The sequence below is a fragment of the Alligator sinensis genome, unplaced genomic scaffold (assembly GCF_000455745.1).
Source record: "Alligator sinensis unplaced genomic scaffold, ASM45574v1 scaffold130_2, whole genome shotgun sequence".
Classification (NCBI taxonomy): domain Eukaryota; kingdom Metazoa; phylum Chordata; order Crocodylia; family Alligatoridae; genus Alligator; species Alligator sinensis.
The window spans coordinates 1,451,650-1,474,856 of NW_005841913.1; the positions used below are offsets into that span (position 1 = coordinate 1,451,650).

At 40.4% G+C, this 23,207-nt stretch overlaps 1 protein-coding gene across 1 annotated transcript in view; it reads right to left on the minus strand.

Moving 5' to 3' along the window:
* The window catches only part of NBAS (neuroblastoma amplified sequence), a 383,345-nt gene that overhangs the window by 253,957 nt on the left and 106,181 nt on the right, over window positions 1-23,207 (minus strand). The window contains exons 22-25 of the mRNA XM_025198082.1: window positions 5,972-6,055; window positions 5,023-5,176; window positions 2,144-2,329; window positions 189-362 (exon numbers count right to left, since the gene is read on the minus strand). Of these exons, the coding sequence (XP_025053867.1) occupies window positions 189-362; window positions 2,144-2,329; window positions 5,023-5,176; window positions 5,972-6,055 (598 nt within the window). The remainder of the gene's footprint in view (window positions 1-188; window positions 363-2,143; window positions 2,330-5,022; window positions 5,177-5,971; window positions 6,056-23,207) is intronic.

The following is a 23,207-nucleotide window of genomic DNA, read 5'->3' on the forward strand; positions in this document are numbered from 1 at the left end:
TAACCTTGTTTAGGGAACATATTTTTGTACTAACATAACAAATGGTCAGTCAGAAAAGAAAAAAAATAAATAAAAGGGCAGAGACCATCTCTGATCCAGAAACAAGCTAATGTTTACTCAGGAGTCTAATTCTGCAAAATAAAATCGCATTTTCAAATAGATCAAGAAAGAAAGCAATCAGTACTTACAGATGGCTTGGAGTTTTGAAATATCTTCAGAGGTAATTTCAGGTCTTCTTTAGCCAAGGTAACTAAATATTCTCTAAAAAGTGAATTTGCAAGCCCAGGGGATTGGTTCTCACAACGATGTAGAAATGGGACCATCCATTGATAGGCATTCTTCACATATTTTTCATCAGAAGACTAGAAAAGTCAATATATATACACAAAAGATAAAATGATAAATATTGGTTCCTTCTTTATGTGAGGGAAAAAGTTAAACTCTAGTATGGGCAACCATAACAATTTCCTCCATCCTGCACCATAAACAAACTTTGAACCCTGAAACATGGGCCCCTGGCACACACTACATTTAAGACATGATTAACTAGTTAACTGCATCTTAAGTTGTTACCTGGCCACATGTTAATGCAATCAATGACATGATACAACAAGGAATAACAAAAAAAAATTTTAATAAATTTGAGGCTGGTTCCAAACACACCATTAACTGAATGTGTAGCCAGGCTGGGGCTCTCCTCTGTGGAGTGTGCCCCTATACACCATGATACGCCCCCACGGCTGGAAGCCCAGGTGAGCTGATGGTGCTCCCAGCTCCAGGAGCGCACCATATGCCTGGGAGCCCAGATCAGCTCATGGCTTCCAACCTCAGGAGTGTATGATACTCTACCCCAGGGAGCCCAGATCAGCTGATGGGGATCCCAGCTGTGGGAGCTTTTCACTTGCTGATGCAGGGGGAGCCCAGGATTATGCACACATGGCATAAGGCATGAAGTGCAATTGTGGGGATTACAGATCAAATCCCATCATGCCTTTACAATGAAACACCTGCCAGGGGCCTTTAGTACTGCAGCATAAATTAATAACACCTGATATACAGGCAACCTAACCCGCATCTTACACGGGAGGTTACGTTCTAAAGGCAGCACGTAAAGGTGAAAATCGTGTATAACCGTGCCAGCAGTGACTGCCTCTACCTCCAAAACCTCCCGCTGCCGCCGTGGAGCCGCGCTTAGAGCCGTGCAGCTGGCAGCAGCGGCGCAGCGCGGGGTGGTGGTGGGGATGGCTGCGTGCCACCCAGCCACCACCACATCCAGCGGCCGGCCACACAGCTCCAGGCATGGCTCCATTGCGGTGGCGGGAGGTTTTGGAGGCAGAGGTAGTCACCGCTGGCAGCGTTGTGGTGGCCGGGCCTCCAGGTAAACAGCAGCGCCGCTTGCAGACTCAAGCCCGCCCCCTTCCCCACCCACATATAGTTAAATTCATGCAAGTTAAATACACGTAAGATGCGGGATGCCTGTATAAATATTCGTTAACTAGCAACAGCAGAAAGCAGTTTCCCTCCCCATTTTGACCCCTCTCAAAACAGAGGAAAGATGGGCAAATGGGTCTAAATAGGAAAGTAAGAATTCTTCTCCAGTTTTTCCCCTGCTGCTGACCCAGAGGGTCTCAGATATCCCCAGTGAAGTATGTCTGAAGCAGAGGCTGCTTGGTGGTGGTGCAAGCCCATCCTTCACATACTCAGATTGTTGTTTTAGCAGGGTGCCAAAAATTCCTGAGGAATGCGAGCTAGAGAATAGAAATGGTGATTTTCAAAAGTGTAAATATCAGAAAAGTTGAACAGAACTGCCCTCTGCTGAATTTCCAAAACCTGCTTCATACAGTAGAAGTATTTCAACATCTCAAAAATGAGCATAAGACTCTTTTCTAATCTCAAGTATATATTGAGATCACTCTTACTGTGGTAATAAATGTGTATATAAAAGATGGACTTTAAGAGAAGAACAGAGAAAAGGTTCCTGAAACATGTTTCTATGCAAAGTCATGAGCCATAAATTGTTTTCCAATATTTATAATCATCAAGGAAACAATACATAAAGATATTTCTATATACCCCTGTTTTCAGCCACTTACAGCTTCCACATGTGGATTCAACTGCTACCTAGTGAGTTTTCAATACATACATTATCCATTAACAGTCTTAGCTTCTCAATATCCTTCATCTTCAGCAGTTCTTTCAAGGTTAGGGTTTGATCACTTCCAGTTTCATAAACCACGGTCTCCAGCGTAACGAGGTTATCACAAAGCATCTGTAAACCAGGGATGTTCCTCTCCATGCCAAGACGAACAAGAGACAAAGCACAGTCCACCTGAAAATAAAAATGAAACACTTCCTTTTACTTTGTTTTCTTTCAACAAATAACATCTTCCCTAGTACTAATTTGTCTCCCTCATGCAAAAGATGACTTTCCAGTGCTTTTGGGGATGTCACTATTCTCTTTCAAATCCCTTCAAAACTGATTTAAAACTACTAAAAATTTGAATGTCGATGACTAATCTAATCTGAGGGAAATGGTGGGGTTATGGTCACAGAAGTAATGTCAAAGATTCACAGAAGTTTAGGGCTGGGAGGTACTTTGTGAGATCATCAGGTCCAGCCCCCCTGCTCTGGGCAGGAAAGACTGCTGAGGTCAAATAACCCCAGCAAGGTGCGAGTCCAGTCTCCTTCTGAAGATCTCCAGGGTAGGTGCCTGCACCACCCCCCACTGGGAGTCTATTCCAGAGTCTGGTCACACACACAGTGAAGAAGTTTTTCCTTCTACTAAACTGCAGCTCTTCCTCTTGCAAATAAGGAAAGATACTCTCTCTCCCCACTTCTTTTGTGGCTGAACAGTTGTCTGCTTTGATACCGTATTTATTCAAATCCAAGACAGATTCAACAAGGAGAACCCATCTTCTTGGATTTTATTTCAATTCAGTGGGGGGGGGGGGGGGGGGGGGGGGGGTGAACTGCTGCAGCTCCAATTCCAGTCCCAACCTGGGGGTGCATGGTAGCCTGGCTTTAGCCATCTGCTGTGCATCAGACAGCACTCACTAGTGAAGACATCATGACAAAAATTAAAATACTTTTTCCACTTATCTATAGTAAATAGCTTACTGCTCAGAAAAACAGGTGAGAGGTATCTTTGACAAAGCTGCTGGAAAAGCCAACAAAAGGTACAGTTAACTGTCTTTTAATGGAGAATGGATGTGTTTGGAATTGACGTACAAGATTTTTAAAAGATGCAAAAGATTTATTAGTATAAATAATCTACATACGATATAAAAATATGACAGACATACTGGCAGATAGAAAGAGATAGACTGCTGCAAGAAAATGAGTTAATGCAAAAAATGTGCGTACAGAAGAAAAACAGACAAAATTTAATATACAGTAATAATACTCCCTTTTTTTTTTTTTTTTTAAATATGCCTACACATTTTCTGAACCTTAATTCAAATCTGCTTGCTCTTGGTATCATCTGTGAATCTGTCAGCTATGCAAATACTTACTGAAATAAAAACAACTTCCAAAAATCAATTAAATTACTGACACGTTAAATGAAACTGTGTTTCAGTTATACATCACATGTAAACCTCACTGGATCCAACCAGCCACTACAACATTCTTTGCACCCAAAGTAAATGATTTGATAAAAACATTTGTAGCCACTGAGGAAAAATATTTCCCACATCCATTAACTTTCCTAAAATGGATGGGGAGATGAATCTTTGCATAAATTAAGGTATGTACAATATGGGCAACTAGAAAACTAACCTCTATAGTTATTCTGGCCAGCAAACAGAGGGTCCACAATAAGGGCATGTACAAACTAAGCATTTTCTGTAGTATTAAGAAATTTAAAGAGCATCATTTAAGTCAGAGGAAAGAATGGAGGCCATATGGACCCAAAATGAAGAACTTAAAATTCATAATAAATAGTTTGCTAAATCATTATGAATTTCAATTCTTTTAACATTCCAAAGCAGAAATTCAATGCCTGAGACTGAGGAAACAAGTATTTCACTACAAAGTTATAGCAATATTTCCAATTTGCATAGTACTATTCATCCGAGGATATATCCAAAATGTTCTACATTTTTTAAATATACACTCAAAATACATTCAGGGCCACGTAAAGGGTTTATTTGATAGCAAAATAGGGGTGTTGTGGCAATGACTTGGTCATGTCTCTTGACAGCAAAATAGTGTCTGCTTAAAAGCATGCTTGCTGAGATGAGGCATCCTGCGACAGCTAAACCAGCTTTCTGAGGGTTAAACCTGGTTTTCTCCTGCTTATCTATGAATCGTGGAATGCTTATAGCTAAAAGAAAGAATGTAAAAGGAAGCCGTTGTGGTTAAGCACGTCCTGTATTTTGCCATAGCTTAAAGCCAGTTCCATTAGCAATGGTGCAGCTAAAATTAATCACATAAGGAAAACGCAAAGATTTGTAATGCTATTGGTCAGTCATATAAGGAAAGTTTGTAGTATAAAACTATAGTTGGCTGCAAGCCAACAGCTAGCTCAAAAAAAATCTGTAAATTTGCTGGCGCATCCAGAAATCGCCTGAAGGAAAGCAGCATGGTAAAAGAAGCTATCATTGTGAAAGAAAAACCGCAGACCTATATTCAGCGGAGCGGTGGTTCCTGAGAAGTTCAAAGACTGAATACCAGGGTCCTTCCTGGTACCCCTTTGGACAGCGTAGATTGGGGACGCCTGACTTCGCTGGATTTCGAGGGGCTTGTCGCATACCAGGCATAAAAGGGAACTGCCGATAAGTTGCTGACTCGGAGATTTACTGTTTGTCTTCGTTGTATTGTTAAGCTTTGCGTAATTACATGTTTGTTAGATCAATAAATCTTTCTTACCTTTTCACCCTGACCACTCTCTCAATCCCAAACCGACCCACTGCAGGCAGCTGGGAGAGTGAGTGAGTGAGTGAGTGAGTGAGTGAGTGTGTGTGTGTGTGTGTGTGTAAACAATAAAATACTTGCATTTACAAGAACACCTATTGTTCTTACCTGCATAGCATAATTATCAATCTCCTGTGCTCTGTTCAAATACCAGTCAGTAGCCAGGTGTATTGGGAGCTCAGTAGTCCTGTACTTTAGTAACTTAGGTTGGGCTTCATACAAGAATTCACCTTCATCTTGAAGAGCCGGTTCAACAATCAACCTGAGAAAAGTGCAAGTTACTGATTGACATCAACCATAGCCAAATGCATTTATACAAAACTTTGAAAAGAACCAAGTCTTGGTGGCAATAAACTTCTGTATTTGTGAGTGAAAAAAAAAAAACAAAAAAAAAACCAGTAAATTTTCACGCGTTGATTAATTTGAGTAAGAAGCCATCTTTAAATAAAAACTTCTCTCCATGAATGTAGTACATATCAAAACTTTACTCAGAAAGAACTCTATTGCCCTTTCGGCATGGGGGGACAGGGAAGAAATCAATAAATGAATAAAATGAGTTGAGCCATTATGTTGATACAATGATGATAAGACTGAGAACTGCGCGTGGAAGAAATTCAACATCCCCATAGCAACCACTTGCACATCTGCATTCCAATAGGATTTCCATTACAGGATCACACAGAATACAAAGTAATAATGCAACATATGACAGTGGCTCATCCTAGTTTGAGTAAACAGGGCAATTTAATTCCAAAAACATACCAAATATGCTTCAAAATCTTTGTGCACAAGGAAGAATAAATACTGTTGAGTCCCTGAACTCAGAAGTCTTCAACTTTTATGAAATTAATGTAGTATGAAAACTGCTATTTTAACATAGTATTTGTTGCTGTTGATAATCTTTTTGTTACATAAATCTTTTAAATATTACTGCATGTATCTACAAATTTAGGCATAAAAATATAGTTATTAATTCCATCAACTCCACATTTTCAGCCTCAATAAGATACTGTTCAGCTTGTACACACACGCACACACACTTCCCTCCTCTACTTACTTGCACTGCGGTTTTTCACACCAGTCCTCTTCCCGATGTTTCCGTTCATTCCAAGGAACAATCATCAATGCCTCCTGTCTATAACTGTTACAAAAATCAATGTATATTTTACATAAGCATTTTTAAAAAATATATACACAACAAAGCATTCTGTTAAATTATGCAGTATGGATAATTATTTGAATTCAATTTATATTGGATATAGCTGACTCATGAAACCAGCAGAATCAACCTGTTCAGGTATTTCTTTTCACTGGGGCCAGAAGGCCATGAGTAATTTTACATGCCTGTGTTTATTTATAAAAATAATCCATATGCTACTTACTGACCTTTTTGGGAGCTACTACAGTGGAAGCATTTTGTTCATTTTATTTTTTGACAATTTAATACCTTGGATTTTTTTAATTTACCAAACAGTTAGAAATCCATATGGTTTGAGTTCTCCCTGCTTGCACAGTAAAATACATTTTACTTAATAACCTATCACACAACCTTGGAATAGATAGAAAAAAGAAAGAATGCAATGAGATCTACAGACAGGTTTTTTGTTTTAAAAAAACATTATTCTTTAAACTTGAATACAAATCCCTGTATTGAATTGAGAACAAGATATAACCCTGCTGCATCGATTTTCTCAGTTAAGTTAGGCATGGTTTTCTGACTATGAAAATACACGGTGAAATATTTTCTGAATGCTGCAGTAAAAGCCTGAAGTTGAAATTTGTGTTTCCTGTTTAAAATACAGATTAAGAATAACAAGAGTTATTACTACAACGATTAGTTACAGCTTTTACCCTTCATGTCCACAATGTGCTAGGTGTTTAAACATCATAAAAAAAAATCCAGAAAATCTTGTTAAGTCAAACTAATCAAAAACTACAAAAATCTGTTTCTATAAACCACAGAAGGAAAGCAAAAAAAACTATGCACATGGGTATGGCTTTAAAGCTTAAGTGCACTGGAGCAGTAAACGACATGAAGCCTTATTCATTTTAGCATGACCCCATAATATCAATGCCTGTATTACAGGCATGACCTCTATATTACAAATTAACAACTAATATAATCTTTTCATCCCTCTGAGAACAGCCACAGTGTAACCAGTAGCAACAGATATTTATGAATCCGTCCCTCAGCAGCTTAGAAAATGTAATGTTTTGTCCTAGACACCAGTGGATGCTAAAAACATAAATATGAATCAACGTGATGAAAGGTAGCCTACAATTAAATTAACTCCATCACAGTTAGCTATAACCTTTAAGTGTATTAAGTAAGGTACACTGGCACAACCTTCCTCTGACAGACATGCACTTCTACAACATGGCACGCTCTCTTTTTTCCCCAGGACAGATGCTTCAATGGCAACACTATTAACACAAAAAACAGGATTATTGCAGCCACCCAAATAAGACGTTTATTGGGGAATGTCAGCAACAAGGTCCACGTCATAAAAGTCAAGAGGAAGAAATGCATATTATATACAAGAAAAGCCAGTAATCTGGTAGTTACAGAGGAGAAGGCAGAGTTAAGACTTGGGTCCCATTCCACACTGAATGATTTCAAGCAAATCACAACCACTATGCTTCCATTTTCTAATCTAAAAATTCATACTGCCTCCCACTATTTTTTGCTAATCAAACCCTGAGAAGTACTGGTATTGACAAAAGTGTTTATAACAACTAGTTTCCATAAGGCCAAGCAAGGTTGCCATTTCTCTCTTCACCTCACACTGTATTCAAATGGCAATATGTACTTTGTATCAACCCTTGCATCAGCAGCTTTGAAACTTGGAAATAAATCCTTTGCTATATTTCCACAGATATGAAGTTATCCTATTTATTTCAGATTTATGGTAGCTTGCTACAGGAATCCTCAGATGATTTAGCCACTTCGATTTTAAATCCCAAATTAGGTTCATAGAAAAGCACAGATGGAAGGGACCTCACAAAGCCACTTAATCCAGCCCCCGGCTCAATGCAGAAGCATCCTTGACTAAATCATCCCAGTCAAATGTCTGTCCAACCAGCGCTTGAAAACTTCCAGGAATGGAGATTCCACTTCCCTCTACAGCCTGTTGCAATGCTTGACCACCCTCATAGACAGGGAAAGTTCCTCCTAATCTCCAAACAAAATTTCCCACTGCTGAATAGTGAGGCCGTTGCTGTTAGGCATATCCCCAACAGCCATTAAAAAAACCCCTATGTTCACCCTCTCTATAATCAACCTTCAGGTATTTGAAGACTGTATCAAATCCCGCTTCAGTATTTTCTCCTTCAGACTAAATAACCCGAGCTCTTTCAGCCTTTCCTCATAAATTTCATCTCCCAGGCCCCTAATCATTTTTGATGCTCTGTGCTAGGCTCTATTAAAACTGTCCACATCCTTCTTGAATGTGGGGCCCAAAACTAGCCACAGTAATCCAAGTGAGGCCTAACCAGTCCAGAACAATTAAAAAAACCCGATATCAGATCAGCACCGATATAAAGACAAGTGGTTGTATCAAAAATCAGCCTGATATGGCTAATAATGTGGTCGATAAATGGCAAGTGCATGCGTGCAGCCACAACGCAGCACATAGGTGGCGAAGAGTGCAGCCTGGAAACTTGGAGAGCTGTGGGCAGTTGGTAAATCAGTTGTGGTGGACAGGGAGGGGGAAGGAAGGAGCATGGGGGGGGCAGATCAAGGCTCCCATGGTGAGGGAGGGAGCGGGCCTGGGGTAGTAGTGCCCAGCAGGGGCAGAGCATGGGACAGAGCCACAACTTGCCTGGAGAGAGCGGGAGTGGGGGTGTGGCTCGTGGTGCTGCACACTGCCCAGAAGGGCATGGGGAGGGCACGTGCCCCCAGATCTGCGCGAGGTGGAGCGGGGTGGGCTGGGGCCAGGGACGGGGCTGCGCTGGGCTCTTCCCAGTGTGGGGGTTGAGCCGGGCTGTGCTTGGGGCAGGCAGCACTGGCTCTGGAAAAAAGAGTTGGGAGTGACTACAGCAAGTGCTGGGGTGGCTGAAGCCCCCAGCACCAAGCCCCCTTTCAGCACCGTCACTGCCTACCCTGAGCACATCCTGGTCCATCACCACCGGGAAAAGCCCAGCGCAGCCTTGGCCCCAGCTCCAACCCGCAGTGACAGCCACCTCACGCAGACCCGAGGGCACACGTCCCCCACCCCACCGTGCCCTCCCAGATTGTGTGCAGCAGCAACAGCCGCCCCACCCTCCCTATGCCCCCCGAATGAGCTGCGGCTCCATCCCACACCCCACCCCACCTCAGCTGGGAAGCACCTGCCCCATCCTCAGGCCCTGCTCCAGCCCCACTCCCTCCTTCAGCCCAGGGGCCTTGATCTGCCCCCCCATGGCCCTTCCACCACAACAGACTTACCAGCTGCACGCAGCTCTCCATGCTGTATTGGAAATTGGATCGGTATTGGCTGATATGCCTCCTTAAAAACTGGCCATCAGTATTGGCCCCAAAAAACTCTATTGGTGCACCCCTACTCTGCAGTATCTGCAACTCCACTCAACTTGTTCTTTTCCTTTTCCATATCCTTTTGACAAGGTATTTAAGTAGTATTCACAGATTCACTAGAATTTGACAGGGCTGCGCCATGTGTGCTTCTGCTATAGCCTACCCACCTTAGTGTAGTCCACAAATTTGCTAAGCATGCACTCATAGATTTCAGAGACATTAGGGCTGGAAGGGACCTCGGAAGGTCATCGAGTCTGGCCCCCTACCCCAGGGGCAGGAATTCAGCAGGGGTCATAGGATCCCAGCAAGATAAAATCCCATCATTCAAATCATTAACAAAGCTATGAAATAATATGGGACCCAAGACAGACATCTGGGGAACCCTACTTGATACATCCTCCCAACTACGCATTGAGTCATTGATGACTACTCATTGAGTATGATGATCAAATTAACAGTCAACAATGACAGCATATATTAAGAAACTACATCTTGCGCTTCATCATTATACTTGAATCATCATCTTACTGTTGGAACTTTCTGGTGAAAGTCGCTTGGAGCAAGCATCTGACAATAAAAAAGCAACAAAGAACCTCATATTTCATGGTTTTCTGTAGCTGAGCAAAGATATTCCTTCTGTCACTCTTCCATAAATATCCAATTTAAATAGGGTTTCAGCTTCTTCCCAAACAAATTTAATTATAGTCTTTGTTCACGGTGGACCCCTGTTCTTTGTTTCAAAGATGGAATCTGGAAGAATTTCATTGTTGCTCACATCCAATCAAAGAGGGGGAGAATCACAGAATGAAAGTCTTTTTTGAGGTCACTGTGACCTGTAGCTATTTTTAACTGTGTGGAAGCACATGGTTACCAACTACATCACAAAACACTACTCTCCTGCAGCGAGCGTTTAAAAAAAAGAGAAAAGACCTTTAGTATGTCACATGGATTACACTGCTAATTATATTTACCATCATTATTGGTGTGCCTTTTTTCTTATTGTTGTTCTTCTTGGACTGTCCCTCACATATTTTAGCACGATAGATTGTACTAAAAGCTATGTTCGAAAAACAATGTGCATTCTAAGACTGTCATTTTCAGCTGTTCACAACTTTCTCAAGCAATTTCCTTATGCAAAATCAATTTTCATGTATAGTCTCAGAGCCCCACTAACAACCTTGTACCAAGTTTGTTTAGGTGTTTCAATTATTTATTTTTTTTGATCATGAGGACAAGAGGAAAACGGATGCGCTCATTAGAAAATCAGGGCCTTCATAATTCAAACGTGGTTGAAAATTCAACCTTGGCTTCCTTTGATAAATTTTCTTTGCCTTCAAGTATTTTCAATAAAAGCTTTAAGTTAAAAATATTAAAAGATGACAATCAATAGCCAGCACGGGATCAGTCCTAATGACATGACAATTTAAGATCAGAATCATCTGTGTTGAGAGAACTCAGTGTGGTAAAGAACTGAAACTTTCTGGAAACAGAATAACTCAAATTATTTTTTTAATGAATTAAGGGATAAAATGTTACTTAAATGAACTTTCATACATTCCCATGGGGTAATTTCCTACCCAAGATGCATATTTTGTGCAATATCTTAAAGTTAATTAATACTAAAAAAAATTCTTTTTAAGACATTGTCACTGACACCACAGTGCACAATATCCCCAAACAGCCAGCTTATATGAATGGTCTGTGGATGAAAAACTGCCTAGGGTAACATGTTACACCAATGCAATTTCTGTATAAATGACAGGCCTAGACCTGTTTGGACAGTTTGGGTGGATGCATCTGAAAGGACAGCATTCATTCACACCTCTTTCATGTCCACTTCAGGTATCCATCGTAACTAATGGATGGCCATCCTCCACTCTGCTTTTCCAGAAGATATGGTAATCCCTCTTGCTAACCACTTTGTTTGCAGGCTGCAAGGTCATCAAAACACACTGCCCTTTGGGAAAACAATCCAACAAACCAACAACCTCTTGTCACACTCAAAATCCACCTCTGCTCTCTTTTCTCATGGCAAAACTCTGCCTCACCTGCCCCTATCATAGCATACAACCTAGTTTGCCTTGCCTTTGTTGTAAGTGAGGACAATGAGCAAAGGGACAGCAGAGAAGAACCAGAACAATATCATACTGCAATACAGCGTACACTATAGAGTCCCTTTCAATAGTAACAGCTTGACACCCCCTCTATACCCCTTTTACCAGCTCTCAATAAGCCCCTGCATGTGTGGTTTCCAAACAGCATCCACCCACATTTGTCTTGCCTGAAAAGGGTGGATGCTGGTCTCTGGCTTCTGTGCTCAGGAGGAGAGAGTGCTACCTGCGCTGCCATAGGGCAAGGCAGAATTGCTTCTGTGACAGCATAGGTGGACAGGCTTGTTTTTTATTTTTATATTCATTCAACAGTAATCAATTTTTTTCTTTTTTTTCTGTAGTCCAGGATGAGAAAGCAGTGCATATTCAATGCTGAAGCCTGTCTTGCACAGGTAACCAGGGATGACAGCAACACATCCACTGATGAAATCTTATCCCAAGGCAGTGAGCATGCTGATTTTGTTCCAGACATGGGAGATTGCTCAGAGCGAGAAGACCATAAGTCTATGGAAGCTTCATCCATCTCAGATGAGGAGGAGTTGATGCCACAAGAAGAAGTGATGCCAACACTTCCAGTGAGAAAGGGAAGAGGACCAACCCAGGGCCACTGTGGAAGATCAAGGAGAGCTACAGCAGGACTTGAAGCAGAACCACTGCCACCACCCCCAGAAAACATTGCAGATGACAACACCTGTAGAGGAAGGAATGACAGAGTGTGGGGAAAAAGTCCAGAGCTAATACATCATCAGAGAACAACCAAGGACACAGTCCATGAAAGTGCTGGGCCGACAAGAGAAAGTAATAAAGACACAGTGGTGGAAACATTCCACCTGTTTTTCTCACAAGATTTCCTGACTGTTATCATAAGAGAAACAAACAGAGAGGCAGAAAGAAAATTCAGGGAGTGGAATGCTAGCCATCCTGAAAATAAAAAGGAATGGAAAAAGCTGGACAAAAGAAATGAAAGCCTACATCGGCCTCCTACTGCCGAGTGGCACGAAGCACTGGAGGAGCTGTGGGAGCAACACACAGGGCAGCCTCGCTTTCGTGCCACCATGAATTTAAAATGATTCCATCAAAATCATCTTAACTCAAGCCCCAGAGGCCTAATGGATAAGGCATTGGTCTCCTAAACCAGGGATTGTGGGTTCAAGTCCTACCTGGGGTGAAATGTGCATTCAGCTTCCCTCTTTCAGGGGAGGTGCTCTCATACTTCCTGAGGAAATCAGTGCAATCAACCAGGTGCCTCTACACAATTGCACTAAGCCTGGTTAATGAGCAAGAACAATTGGAAGTCACAGCACTATGATGTGATTGGAGTAACAGAGACTTAGTGGGATTGCTCCAAGCATACAAGCTTTGTCATGGATGGGTACAAGCTGTTTAGGACGAGGAGCTGCACTTTATCATGCACCAGTAGGTGCATGACAAATAGAACCAAGGAGGTGATACTTCCCCTCTATGCAACACTGGTCAGACAACAGTTGGAATACTGTGTCCAGTACTTCAAGAAGGAGGTTGATAGACTTGAGAGGGTCCAGAGGAGGGCCACGCGTATGGTTTGACGCTTACAGGACAAGCCCTATGAGGAGAGTCCGAGGGACCTGCACCTCTTCAGCATCTGCAAAAGAAGGCTAAGAGTGATCTTGTGGCTGCCTACAAATTAATTATGGGAACACAGCAAGGATTGGAGATGCTCTGTTCATCAGGGCACCCCTTGGGGTAACAAGGAACAATGGTCACAAACTGACAGAGAGCAGATTTAAGCTAGATATCAGAAAGAACTTATTTATGGTAAGGATGGCCAAAATTTGGAATGGGCTCCCAAGGGAGGTGGTGCTCTCCCCTACCCTGGGGGTAATCTGACTCCAGCACTTGTTCCTGCCTAGGCAGGGGGTGGGACTCGATGATCTGTTGAGGTCCCTTCCAACCCTAGCATCTATGAATCTATCAATCACCAACTACCTGAGATTTGACAACAAACTGACACGTGAGGAAAGAAGAGCTGTGGACAAACTTGCTGTCTTCAGAGATATATGGACACAATTTGTGGAGCAGCTCAGTAAATGGTATATTCCAGGATGGTTGATCAGCAGCTCCCTGCATGCAGGAGTCGCTGTCCCTTCAAACAGTATATGTCCAGCAAGTCTGCCAAATATGGCTTGAAAATTTGGTGGTGCTGTGATGCAGCAACATCATTACCCCTGTCTGGAGACATCAGCCTGGGCAAGCAACCAGAAACTCCATGTCAAGGGAATCTTGGTAACCAGGTCATTGAAAAACTGGTTCATTGCTGGCAGAAGGCAGGAAGGAATATTATAGGTGACAATTTCTTCACAAGTACTAGCTTGGCAGAAAGACTGCTACAGCAGGACTTGACCTATGTGGGTATGATTCAGAAAAACAAGGCCAATATCCCAAACGAAATGCAAACAAATCGAAGACAGGAAACTTTTTCATCCATTTTTGCTTTTGATGGGGAACTCACCCCAGTTTCCTATGTTCCAAAGAAGTGCAAAGTTGAGCTGTTGCTGTCAAGCATGCACCATGAACTGTCAGTGGGTAGAGAGCAAAGAAGTCAGATGTCATCCACAACTACAATAAAAACAAGGGTGGGGTGGATAACCTTGATCACTTAGTCCGTATGACCACCTGTGGATGGAAAATCAACAGGTAGACAATGACACTTTTTTTCAATATGCTGGATGTGGCTGCTACTGCCAGCCTCATCATTTGGCTAGGCCACAACACATACTGGAAGCAGAGATCACATTCAAGACGACGGTGCTTTTTCTTTTTCTTTTTTTTTTGCAGAAGCTTGGAGAACAGTTGATCAATGGACAAATAAAACAAAGAATGATGGATACACGTATTCTGTCTAAGTCCATCAAGTCTGGTATGACTGCCCTAAATTACTTGCCACAACGCACCCCAGTAGAACCTTCTGCAAGCATGAGTGTATGTTGTGCTTTTTGTCCAAGGGCAGATAACCGCAAAACCCAGAAACAATGCGAAGACTAAGTGATTTGCTTGTGGGCACCACAAGTACATCACTGCTGCTTTGTGAGGAATACAATATTTAGTTAAAACTGTTAGGAAATGTTTTTGGAAGTAATTGTTAGTTTAAAAACAGTATGAACTGCAGACTTAGCAAATTGTTCATTCACGTTTTAAAACTAAAAGTTTAAATTTTGTTCATAGTTCTAGTTAAATATAATATTTAGGGTTCAAAGCATCATAAATACTCTTTCAAACAATCTGTATGTTTAATAGTTTTTAGTACATTTATACTGTTGTCACTGGTTCCATTTTGTTCGTGTGGGTGGGGTAACAAGTTATCCTATGAGAACAACAGTTACGGTTTCATGAGAACAGATGAGGGTTAAACACTTCGGCAGAGGAATAAAATAGAAAAATCAGCAGTGTCAAATATAAGGTTTAACAGATTGATTTTAATTAACCTATGCCATCAAATATATGTGCCATGCAATGAGACTGAATGATGTATTGGAAGCACAACTTAACTTAAAGAATATCCTTTCCTGAACGTTTGATTAAATACTGTTTTACTATTACTAGGTCCAAACTTGCAAAACAACTTAGCCTGAATTCCGTTCTGATTAAATCTACATCAATATTTCATTTCTTTTTCTTTAGTACAATACTTCTAATATCCTTTAGTTATCTCCTTCAGTCTTTAGAAAAAATGACAAGGAGTCATGCAACCAACCTGAAATCACAAACTACAGTAACACTGCACTCCCTTTCAAAAGTCTCATTTCATTTTCTTTCAGGTATCTTTCCTCCCATAAAAAAAACATAGCTTCTTGAACTGGAAGTTACAGACATTTCATAGAATTTCATAGAATCACAGAAAATTAAGGTTGGAAGGGACCTCAGGAGGTCATCTAGTCCAACCCCCTGCTCAAAGCAGGACCATCCCCAACTAGATCATCCCTGCCACGGCTTTGTCTAGCTGCATCTTCAAAAACTCGGAGGATGGAGATTCCACAACCACTCTGGATAACCTGTTCCAGTGCTTTACTGCCCTCCTAGTGAGAAAGTTTGTCCTAATATCTAACCTAAGCTTCCCTTGCTGAAACTTGAAACCATTTATTAAATGGTTTCCTTTTACTTTCCCTCTCCTTTCCAACCATTTCCAATTACTCCCTTTAAAAAGTAAGTGTATTTCAATTTCTCCTTTAAGTCTTGTTGCTTCAAATAGCAAGGAACTCCTATTGATGGTCCTCCAAGAAAGAAGATAATTATACTGTCTAATTTAAATAAGAAGTTGTAAAGTGCTGACTAGAGAGCATATCAAAAGGTAGAGGGGGAAGGGAGCCAGGGTTAAAATAAAGCACATCAGTTAAATATTCAATATTTGTCATCTCATATACAGGGATTTTCTTCATTCATTTCCTTTTTACTTAGGAATTTGCCACTTTTTAAAACATTATTTATCATTCAAAGCAATACAATCTTTTAAGTAGGAAATTAAAAAGAAATGGGCAGTTGAGTCTTTCCAGAATAGCTAGCCCAACACACCCCTACAACCTCTAATTTCAATGGTAACAAGAAGAGTCCAGGTAGTCACGGAGGAAAACTTATTTTGTTCAGGTTCTCTCCTCTTTGTGAATAACCACTTTCCTTCATATTTTTAGTTTTAGTATTCTATAAAGAAGAGAAAAGAAGAGAAAGGAACTTTTGTCTCTGCATAAGTTTAGTGTATGATGCAGAAATGACAGCGCAATTGTTGGGCAGCATAATATAACTTAAATGTCAGTTTATCAGCCTGATTAAAAGCAGACAAAAGCTAGAGAAAAAGTATGACTTACAAGAAAAGCTCTTTTTCACATTAACTTTTTGGACCTCAATGTCTAATACCAGATGCTAAGATTTTGTTTTATTATTATGCTGGCTAATGAAAGCTCCAAGCTGGTGTCATTATGAATAGTCAAATCTTTCTCCTTTCCCACATTTTTCTCCATTAGCCAGAAGAAAGACAGGCACTGATTAATTAAAAAAAAATATGACTTAAAGCATGCCTGTGGAAAAACAACTACTACCCTTTCTTTTTCAATTATTTGTACCTATTGTTTTGCAATTTTTAAAGAACATATACCAGGGAAATATGTCATTATAAAGGGGGAATGTGTAAGTTTTTTGAGGTAGCTTAGTAACCTCAGCTCCCACTGAAAGTAAAGATATAGGTGACTTTAGTGTTTCAAAGGGCTTTTGAAAATCATGCCACTGAAAAAACAGAAGAGCTGGACTCTATAGAAATATCTAGGCTGAATGTCATTATGTAATTATGACATGCTAGTCTCATGCCATTTTTTTTGTGTGCTTAAGAGTTAGTGTAGAAGTCAAATTCTCAAAAAACCAATTTCTATAATGGAAAAGAGAACGCAAAATCTTTCATTTAGAAGCCTCTTCCGTTCTCCTACTTTCACCTCTTTGCACATTAAACGATACCAATAAAACGCATAAGTTCTGAGAGAGCCAGTAATTCCCATTTTTCTTTCCTAATTCTGGAGAGCGCACAATATTTTTTTCCCTGTAAACAATACTGGAGCTTTACAAAGAATCCCAAATGCAACATCACCAAGATTCATTGATGTTAACTGGTACTGCTACAACAATCAAGGGACAACTGTAAAAGTTAATATTCTGTGCACTCTTGCTTAACCAGTATTTTCAAATGTTATATAGTCTGACTAATGAAGGGTGTATTAACCAAAAAAAAGTGCAATACTGACTTTGATGGGTGTGGGATTAGACTATATACATTCATATATCATCATTATTTAGATTTATATCCCACCCTATCCAGAAAGGCTCAAGGCAGCTTACAATAAATGACAGACAACTCACATGATGAAGAACAACAACAGACCGCCCGCCCAACATTTAAAAGCTTGAAAATCCAGTCAGCTTTACAGGCCTTCTTTTGAAGCTGAGACACTGCATCCTACATCACGTCTCCCTCTTTTGGCTGCCTGATGGGATAACTTCAACAGAAAGCTGGGGAGTGTTTCTGCTTGGTGGAATTTCATGATTTCTGCTTGCTCAGCATGTACTATAGGCACATCTACACTCCACAAGGATTAGGATCGTTAATTATGTGTAAGTGCCAAAAATGGCAGCAGAGTGTAATGGGATTTTACCCAAGGTTCCTCCGTTAAATTGCCTGCAGGACCCAATCTGGCAGGCATTTGCAGAAGTCACCTAGTGTACTAGACCCCAAACAACAACAGCAGAAGGTGATGCGATGCCATAAGCATAGGAAAGACAAATCCATAATACTGAATGCCCATTTAATTTTTGGTCATTTTTCCAATCATAACAAGATAATCCTACTCCTGCCCTCTAACATGTCTGCTACTGCATCCAGCTTCATGCTGCCCAAAAAGAAGTTTTAAAGCACGCATAAAATTCTCACTTTCAAGTCATTAATGAAAGTGCTGAACAGTATGGGACCCAAGAGAGACTAATAAGGAACTACACTTAATACTTTCTTCCAGTTTAATCACCAAGGATTTAATGCCACTCTTTAAGTATGATTCTCCCACCAGTTACGCATCCATATCTAGTTTCATCAAGACAAAGGGCATCACACTCATTTGGCCCCCTGTACCAGATCCAGAAAGCAGGGCTCTTCATGGGCTGGATCTGGACCCACCTTTGGCACAAAGGCAAATGACGATGGCATTAACTGCTGCAATTGCCTGAGCTGCTGGGTCTGCTCAGGAAGCTGCAGGGGTAATTGTAGGCATTGCTCACTCTGCCACCACCAAGTAAGTGCTCAACAGGACTGCATACCCCACCCCTATTCACCCCACTGCCCAGAGTCCCATAGGTCAGATCACAGCTCCATAGGTCATATGTTTGACACACCTATCGACACCATATATCATAAACTTATTTACAAGAAGGATCAACACCCTCTCACATGAAAAATCCTTATTAAAGTTGAGATATAAACACATCCAATTCCCCTCACAAGGCCTGTTACCTTACCGTACAAGGAAATGAAGTTGATTAGGCATGATGTATTCTTGACAAATCCATGTTGGTTGTTACTTATCCTCTAGGCGCTTACAAACTGATTGATGATGTACTCCAGAATCTTGCTAGGCATCAGGGGAACCATACAAAAATGCCATGTGAATAAAAAACAGTTAGCTGTTGGCATGACAGGGAAGGTACGGCGCATAGTTTTTAATTTAGAGCACTCGAAGATTTCACGGTTATGAATCCCAGCACACTTCTGAAAGATGCACAAAGGCTTCATTTTTTTAATAAGCTGCAATATATTTTGCAAAGAGTACAATACTTTCAAAAAGAATTCTCCAAGTTGTTTTTAAAACAGCTGTAAATGAATTACAGGCAAATATTTTACACAAACCCTGAAGACTAAACGTAGTCTTCCACCTCCTGCCAGCAAATTAACAAAGCCATAAGGCTCAGTAAGGAACAGGAAAACATCACACACACAGCTATACCAGTATGCTTCTTCAGCCACCATTACCTTTCTTCCTTGGGTGACTGGACACCAGCACTCCGATTAGAACAGCTATATGCTGTCCTAGATCATAAGCAACCCAAAGTCATCATATCAATCTTAGGCCCCTTCTAAATGTGCAGATAAAGGCACAATGGGATCTAATGTGCAAGTCACACAATCACATCTCCTACCATGCAATATATGCACATAGTAGGAGGTGTGACTGTGGGATCACAGATTAGATCCCATCATGCCTTATTGCTGGGCTCCCCCTGCACAGCAAGAAGTAAGCTCCTACAGCTAGAGCACCCACGCACCCAGTTGAGGGACTCCCAACAACTGAGCTCCATGCACCTGGGTGTGGGAAACCGCCAGAGCCAGAGGATCACCCCCACGGTGATCTCCCAGCACAAAGGGTGTATGAAACCCCTGGGGCAGGAGGGATATCTGCAGAAACCTCACCGGAGGTTTCCCGCACACTGGCGCCCCAGGGAACACAGCAGCTGTGATCCCAAGGGGTTTCACATACTCCTGAGCCCTAAGGGTCATGACTGCCTCAATCCCTAGGGCAGTTTATGTTGGGCATCGCGCACCTGTTAGGGTGGGAGGAGCCACAGAGGAGACCCTACTACACATGCAAATTAAAGCTCAATAGCAACGAGATACAAGATTAATACAGATTTTTGAGGCCTAACTTTATAGCTGCTTGGAGTTTCTTATTGTGTGACAGATACTCTGCACATGTAGCCGGCTTCCAGGTAATGGCGCAATTAGCCACTTTATACCTGTACATGCAGGCCCTACACTATACTTGCAGAATGAGTGTTTTATATAAACACTGGTCACTTATTATTCCATCATACATCAAAGGTTTTTTTACAAAACTGCATGTAGCCTTCTTGGCAATATAACAACAATAAAGAGAGACAATTTCATTCCCCCTCTAGAGTTGGCTATCTTCCCCCCCACCCCCCTTCATTAACTTTTTTTAACCCATTCCAAATTCAGCCAGAAGCCATTAAGCTGACTAATTAGGAAGGTACTCAACTCTTGATCTTTTTCTTTAAAGAGTTTCACTCTTTCAATGTAGGTCTTTTTATTCAATTTGACAAAAGACTGCCTATTTCACTATAGCTTCCATACCTTACTTGCTGCAGAAATTCAAAGATATGGGATTATTTTTCTCAGGGACACGTCTTCAAAAAAGCAAAGGTATTATTAAGTTTAAAGGGCAGAGTTTAATTATTTCTTCTTGCCCTTAGGGACTTTATACTCTACTTTTTTTTCCTCCCTCTCTAGGCACTGCATAGAAAGGCACATGTATTATATGATTCGTGTATCTTGTGTTGTGTTTGTAGACATGACATTAAAAAAAAACACCCCGTTTTCCTTGTGAAATGTGCACATTTCATAGGCATATCTATCTATGAAATTTTACAATGTCATTTTACATATTTGCTTTTCAAAGTAAAATCTTCCCTTCATTTTAATATTTTATTGAGTAAAAGGTCTTTTTTTATTCCTGAAGAGTTCTGCATTTGGAAGATTTTCTATGCAGTCTTGGAAAGATTCTGAACAACAAATATAATGCATACAGGTTAGAAGGCAAGGTGTCCATGTGACAGAAATGAGTAAACCCCCTATACTGAAGACACAAATATGGCACAGTCCCAACAAAGCCTGCAGTCCATGAGAGGTTACCACTGAAAAGGCATTCAAAAGGGAGCAAGATAAGAAGGATTTCTAACTCCCATTTTACTTCCACTTAATCTGGAAAATTTCCCAGCTTGTATAATTTAATGAGAACGTAATAGAAAACTCAATACTCTAAATATTCCTATTTCATTTGTTTTGTTACGACCCATATTTTTAACATGTATCTGTTTTACATTTTAATTTGTCTGAAAGGTATGAAATCTCAAACACAATATTACATCTTTATTTTCTCATTGCTTCATCACATCACATTTATTTAACTAATAAATTATAAATTGACTAGATAAAACATCTTTCCCAGGCTCTATAATTTTGTCATGCATTCTTTCTATGATGTTTACTACAGATTTTATGCAACAACACTATTCCTAACTAGTTTTCAAGACCAAATTCTAAGCATCTGTAACTTCCTATAAAAAGTAATTAAAGTTCAGAGAAATAGGACTTATTGCCAGCTGCAGGTGCTCAGCATTCCTCATGATTAATCTCCAAGATGGATTCAATATGCAGGATGTCTTCCTTATCTAAAGGACAGGACAGGCATTTAATATGGAAAGGGTCTTTTAGATTTGCCGTACTATGGCGTTATTTGTAGAGGTGGCTTATAGGAGATCTTTTGTTTGGGGACTTTGCTTCCCCTTTCGATTCTGGAAAACATTCTGTTTAAGCTTTACAGTAGTCAAAACTGGCAATTTGGCCCTTCTATTAAAAGAAATGTAGCAAATGCAGTTTGTGCAACTGTAGCTACATATTCAAGAACTTCAACTAAATCAATAAAACTTTTTCTGTGACAAAAAAAGTTTACCAGAGAAGAAAAAAAGAGATAGGTCACTTAATTAGGATAGGACGTATTCTACATTAACCATTTTTCAAATATATTAAGAAAGAAATGAAGCAATACGTTACGTTTAAGCATCTTAGTGTATTGAAGCACAGCTGGTACCTAAACCACAGGGCCAACACATGCATGCACACACACATACGCACTTTGAGATGACTGACCCAAACGAAAAATAAGAGATAAAAAACAATAATGCCTCAGCTTCTTGCAGCTGCCAGTGTAACTGCAGTTTCCAAATCCCTGCTGTGCATACTCTAGCAATAAGCCCTTTGAAGATGACTATGCTTTCAGAGAAAGTTCTGCACCTATTCATATGTGGCATTTACAAAGAAAAGGTGTTTTTTTCAATTATAGAATTTTGGTACTGAAGTCTTTAAAACTTCAAAAAAAAAATCTAAAATGGAAAAAAAGTTAAAAATCAGGTATTTTCATCCAAATAAGAGACAAATTGAAAGACTATATAGATATGAGTCTAACCATCAGCTTATTCTGACCATAAACTTTATAAACCTTGTTTTATATAAGCAAGTACATTCAAATTAGGAGGCAAAAAGATTCCAAAAGGATAAAAGCAAACTATTTTAAATCACAAAGCTGCATGATGGGGGGGGGAGGAGAGAAAGAGAGAGAGAGAGAGAGAGAGAGAGAGAGAGAGAGAGACTTGAGCTTCTTTCCCAAGACCGATAAGATGAATTATTTTATAAACAATTATAGCACATGGCAGTTTACAGGCGCATAAAGTTTTTTACTCTACCCTAAACAGTTGACAAAAATGCAAAAAACCAAGGCACCAATTATGCCATGAATTCATAATTAGAAGACTGCCTTCATAAGGGTGGAGGAAATACCTGAAGAAGTGTATTTTGAAGGCTTCGAGAAGAAGTGTCCCACACACTAAAGAAGGATAATAATGTAATTACTAGAGTTAACATTCTAGAAAACAAGTAACATAAAACAGCAAAGATAACACCAAGATATTAATTTTACAGCCACCATTACCACTTGGCAAATGTGTTAAACAGTTTTAATGTTAAAACATTAAAAGCAAACATAATGCAGTTCCCTCTAGATACACCTATAATTTCTGGGGTTCTCCATTCAAGTTGTATGCTCTTGTATATATTATGTTAATGAAATACAAAAAATGGTGATTTCAATCCACTGAAAAGTTGGAAAAATATAAAGTAAATACAGCCTGCTACCAATCCAACTACAGAGTGGGATAAGCAAAAAGAAAAATAAGTTGGCTACGCTGGTCATGGTATATACCAAGAACTAAATATTTAGAAATAACTAGCATTTCACAAATGACTACCAAAAGGTAAATCTTCCTGTACTTGCACTCTTCCAACACAAAGTCAAAGTAGCGTTCGTCTCCACCATTTAACAGTCTCCCTCTCCAGTCAGACTGGTAGATGTCTTCCACACTGCCTCCTAACCAAATACCAACCTCCAAATGATGCATAAATAGGGACCTACCTAATTCGAAATGCCCCTCCCCCCCCGATTTCACAGACACAATGCAGGCCCAGACAGTCATTTCGTGGGCAGAGCATGACAGGCCTCCCCTCCACCTCTGATTGGCCAAGGGGCCCCAGTGGCCTT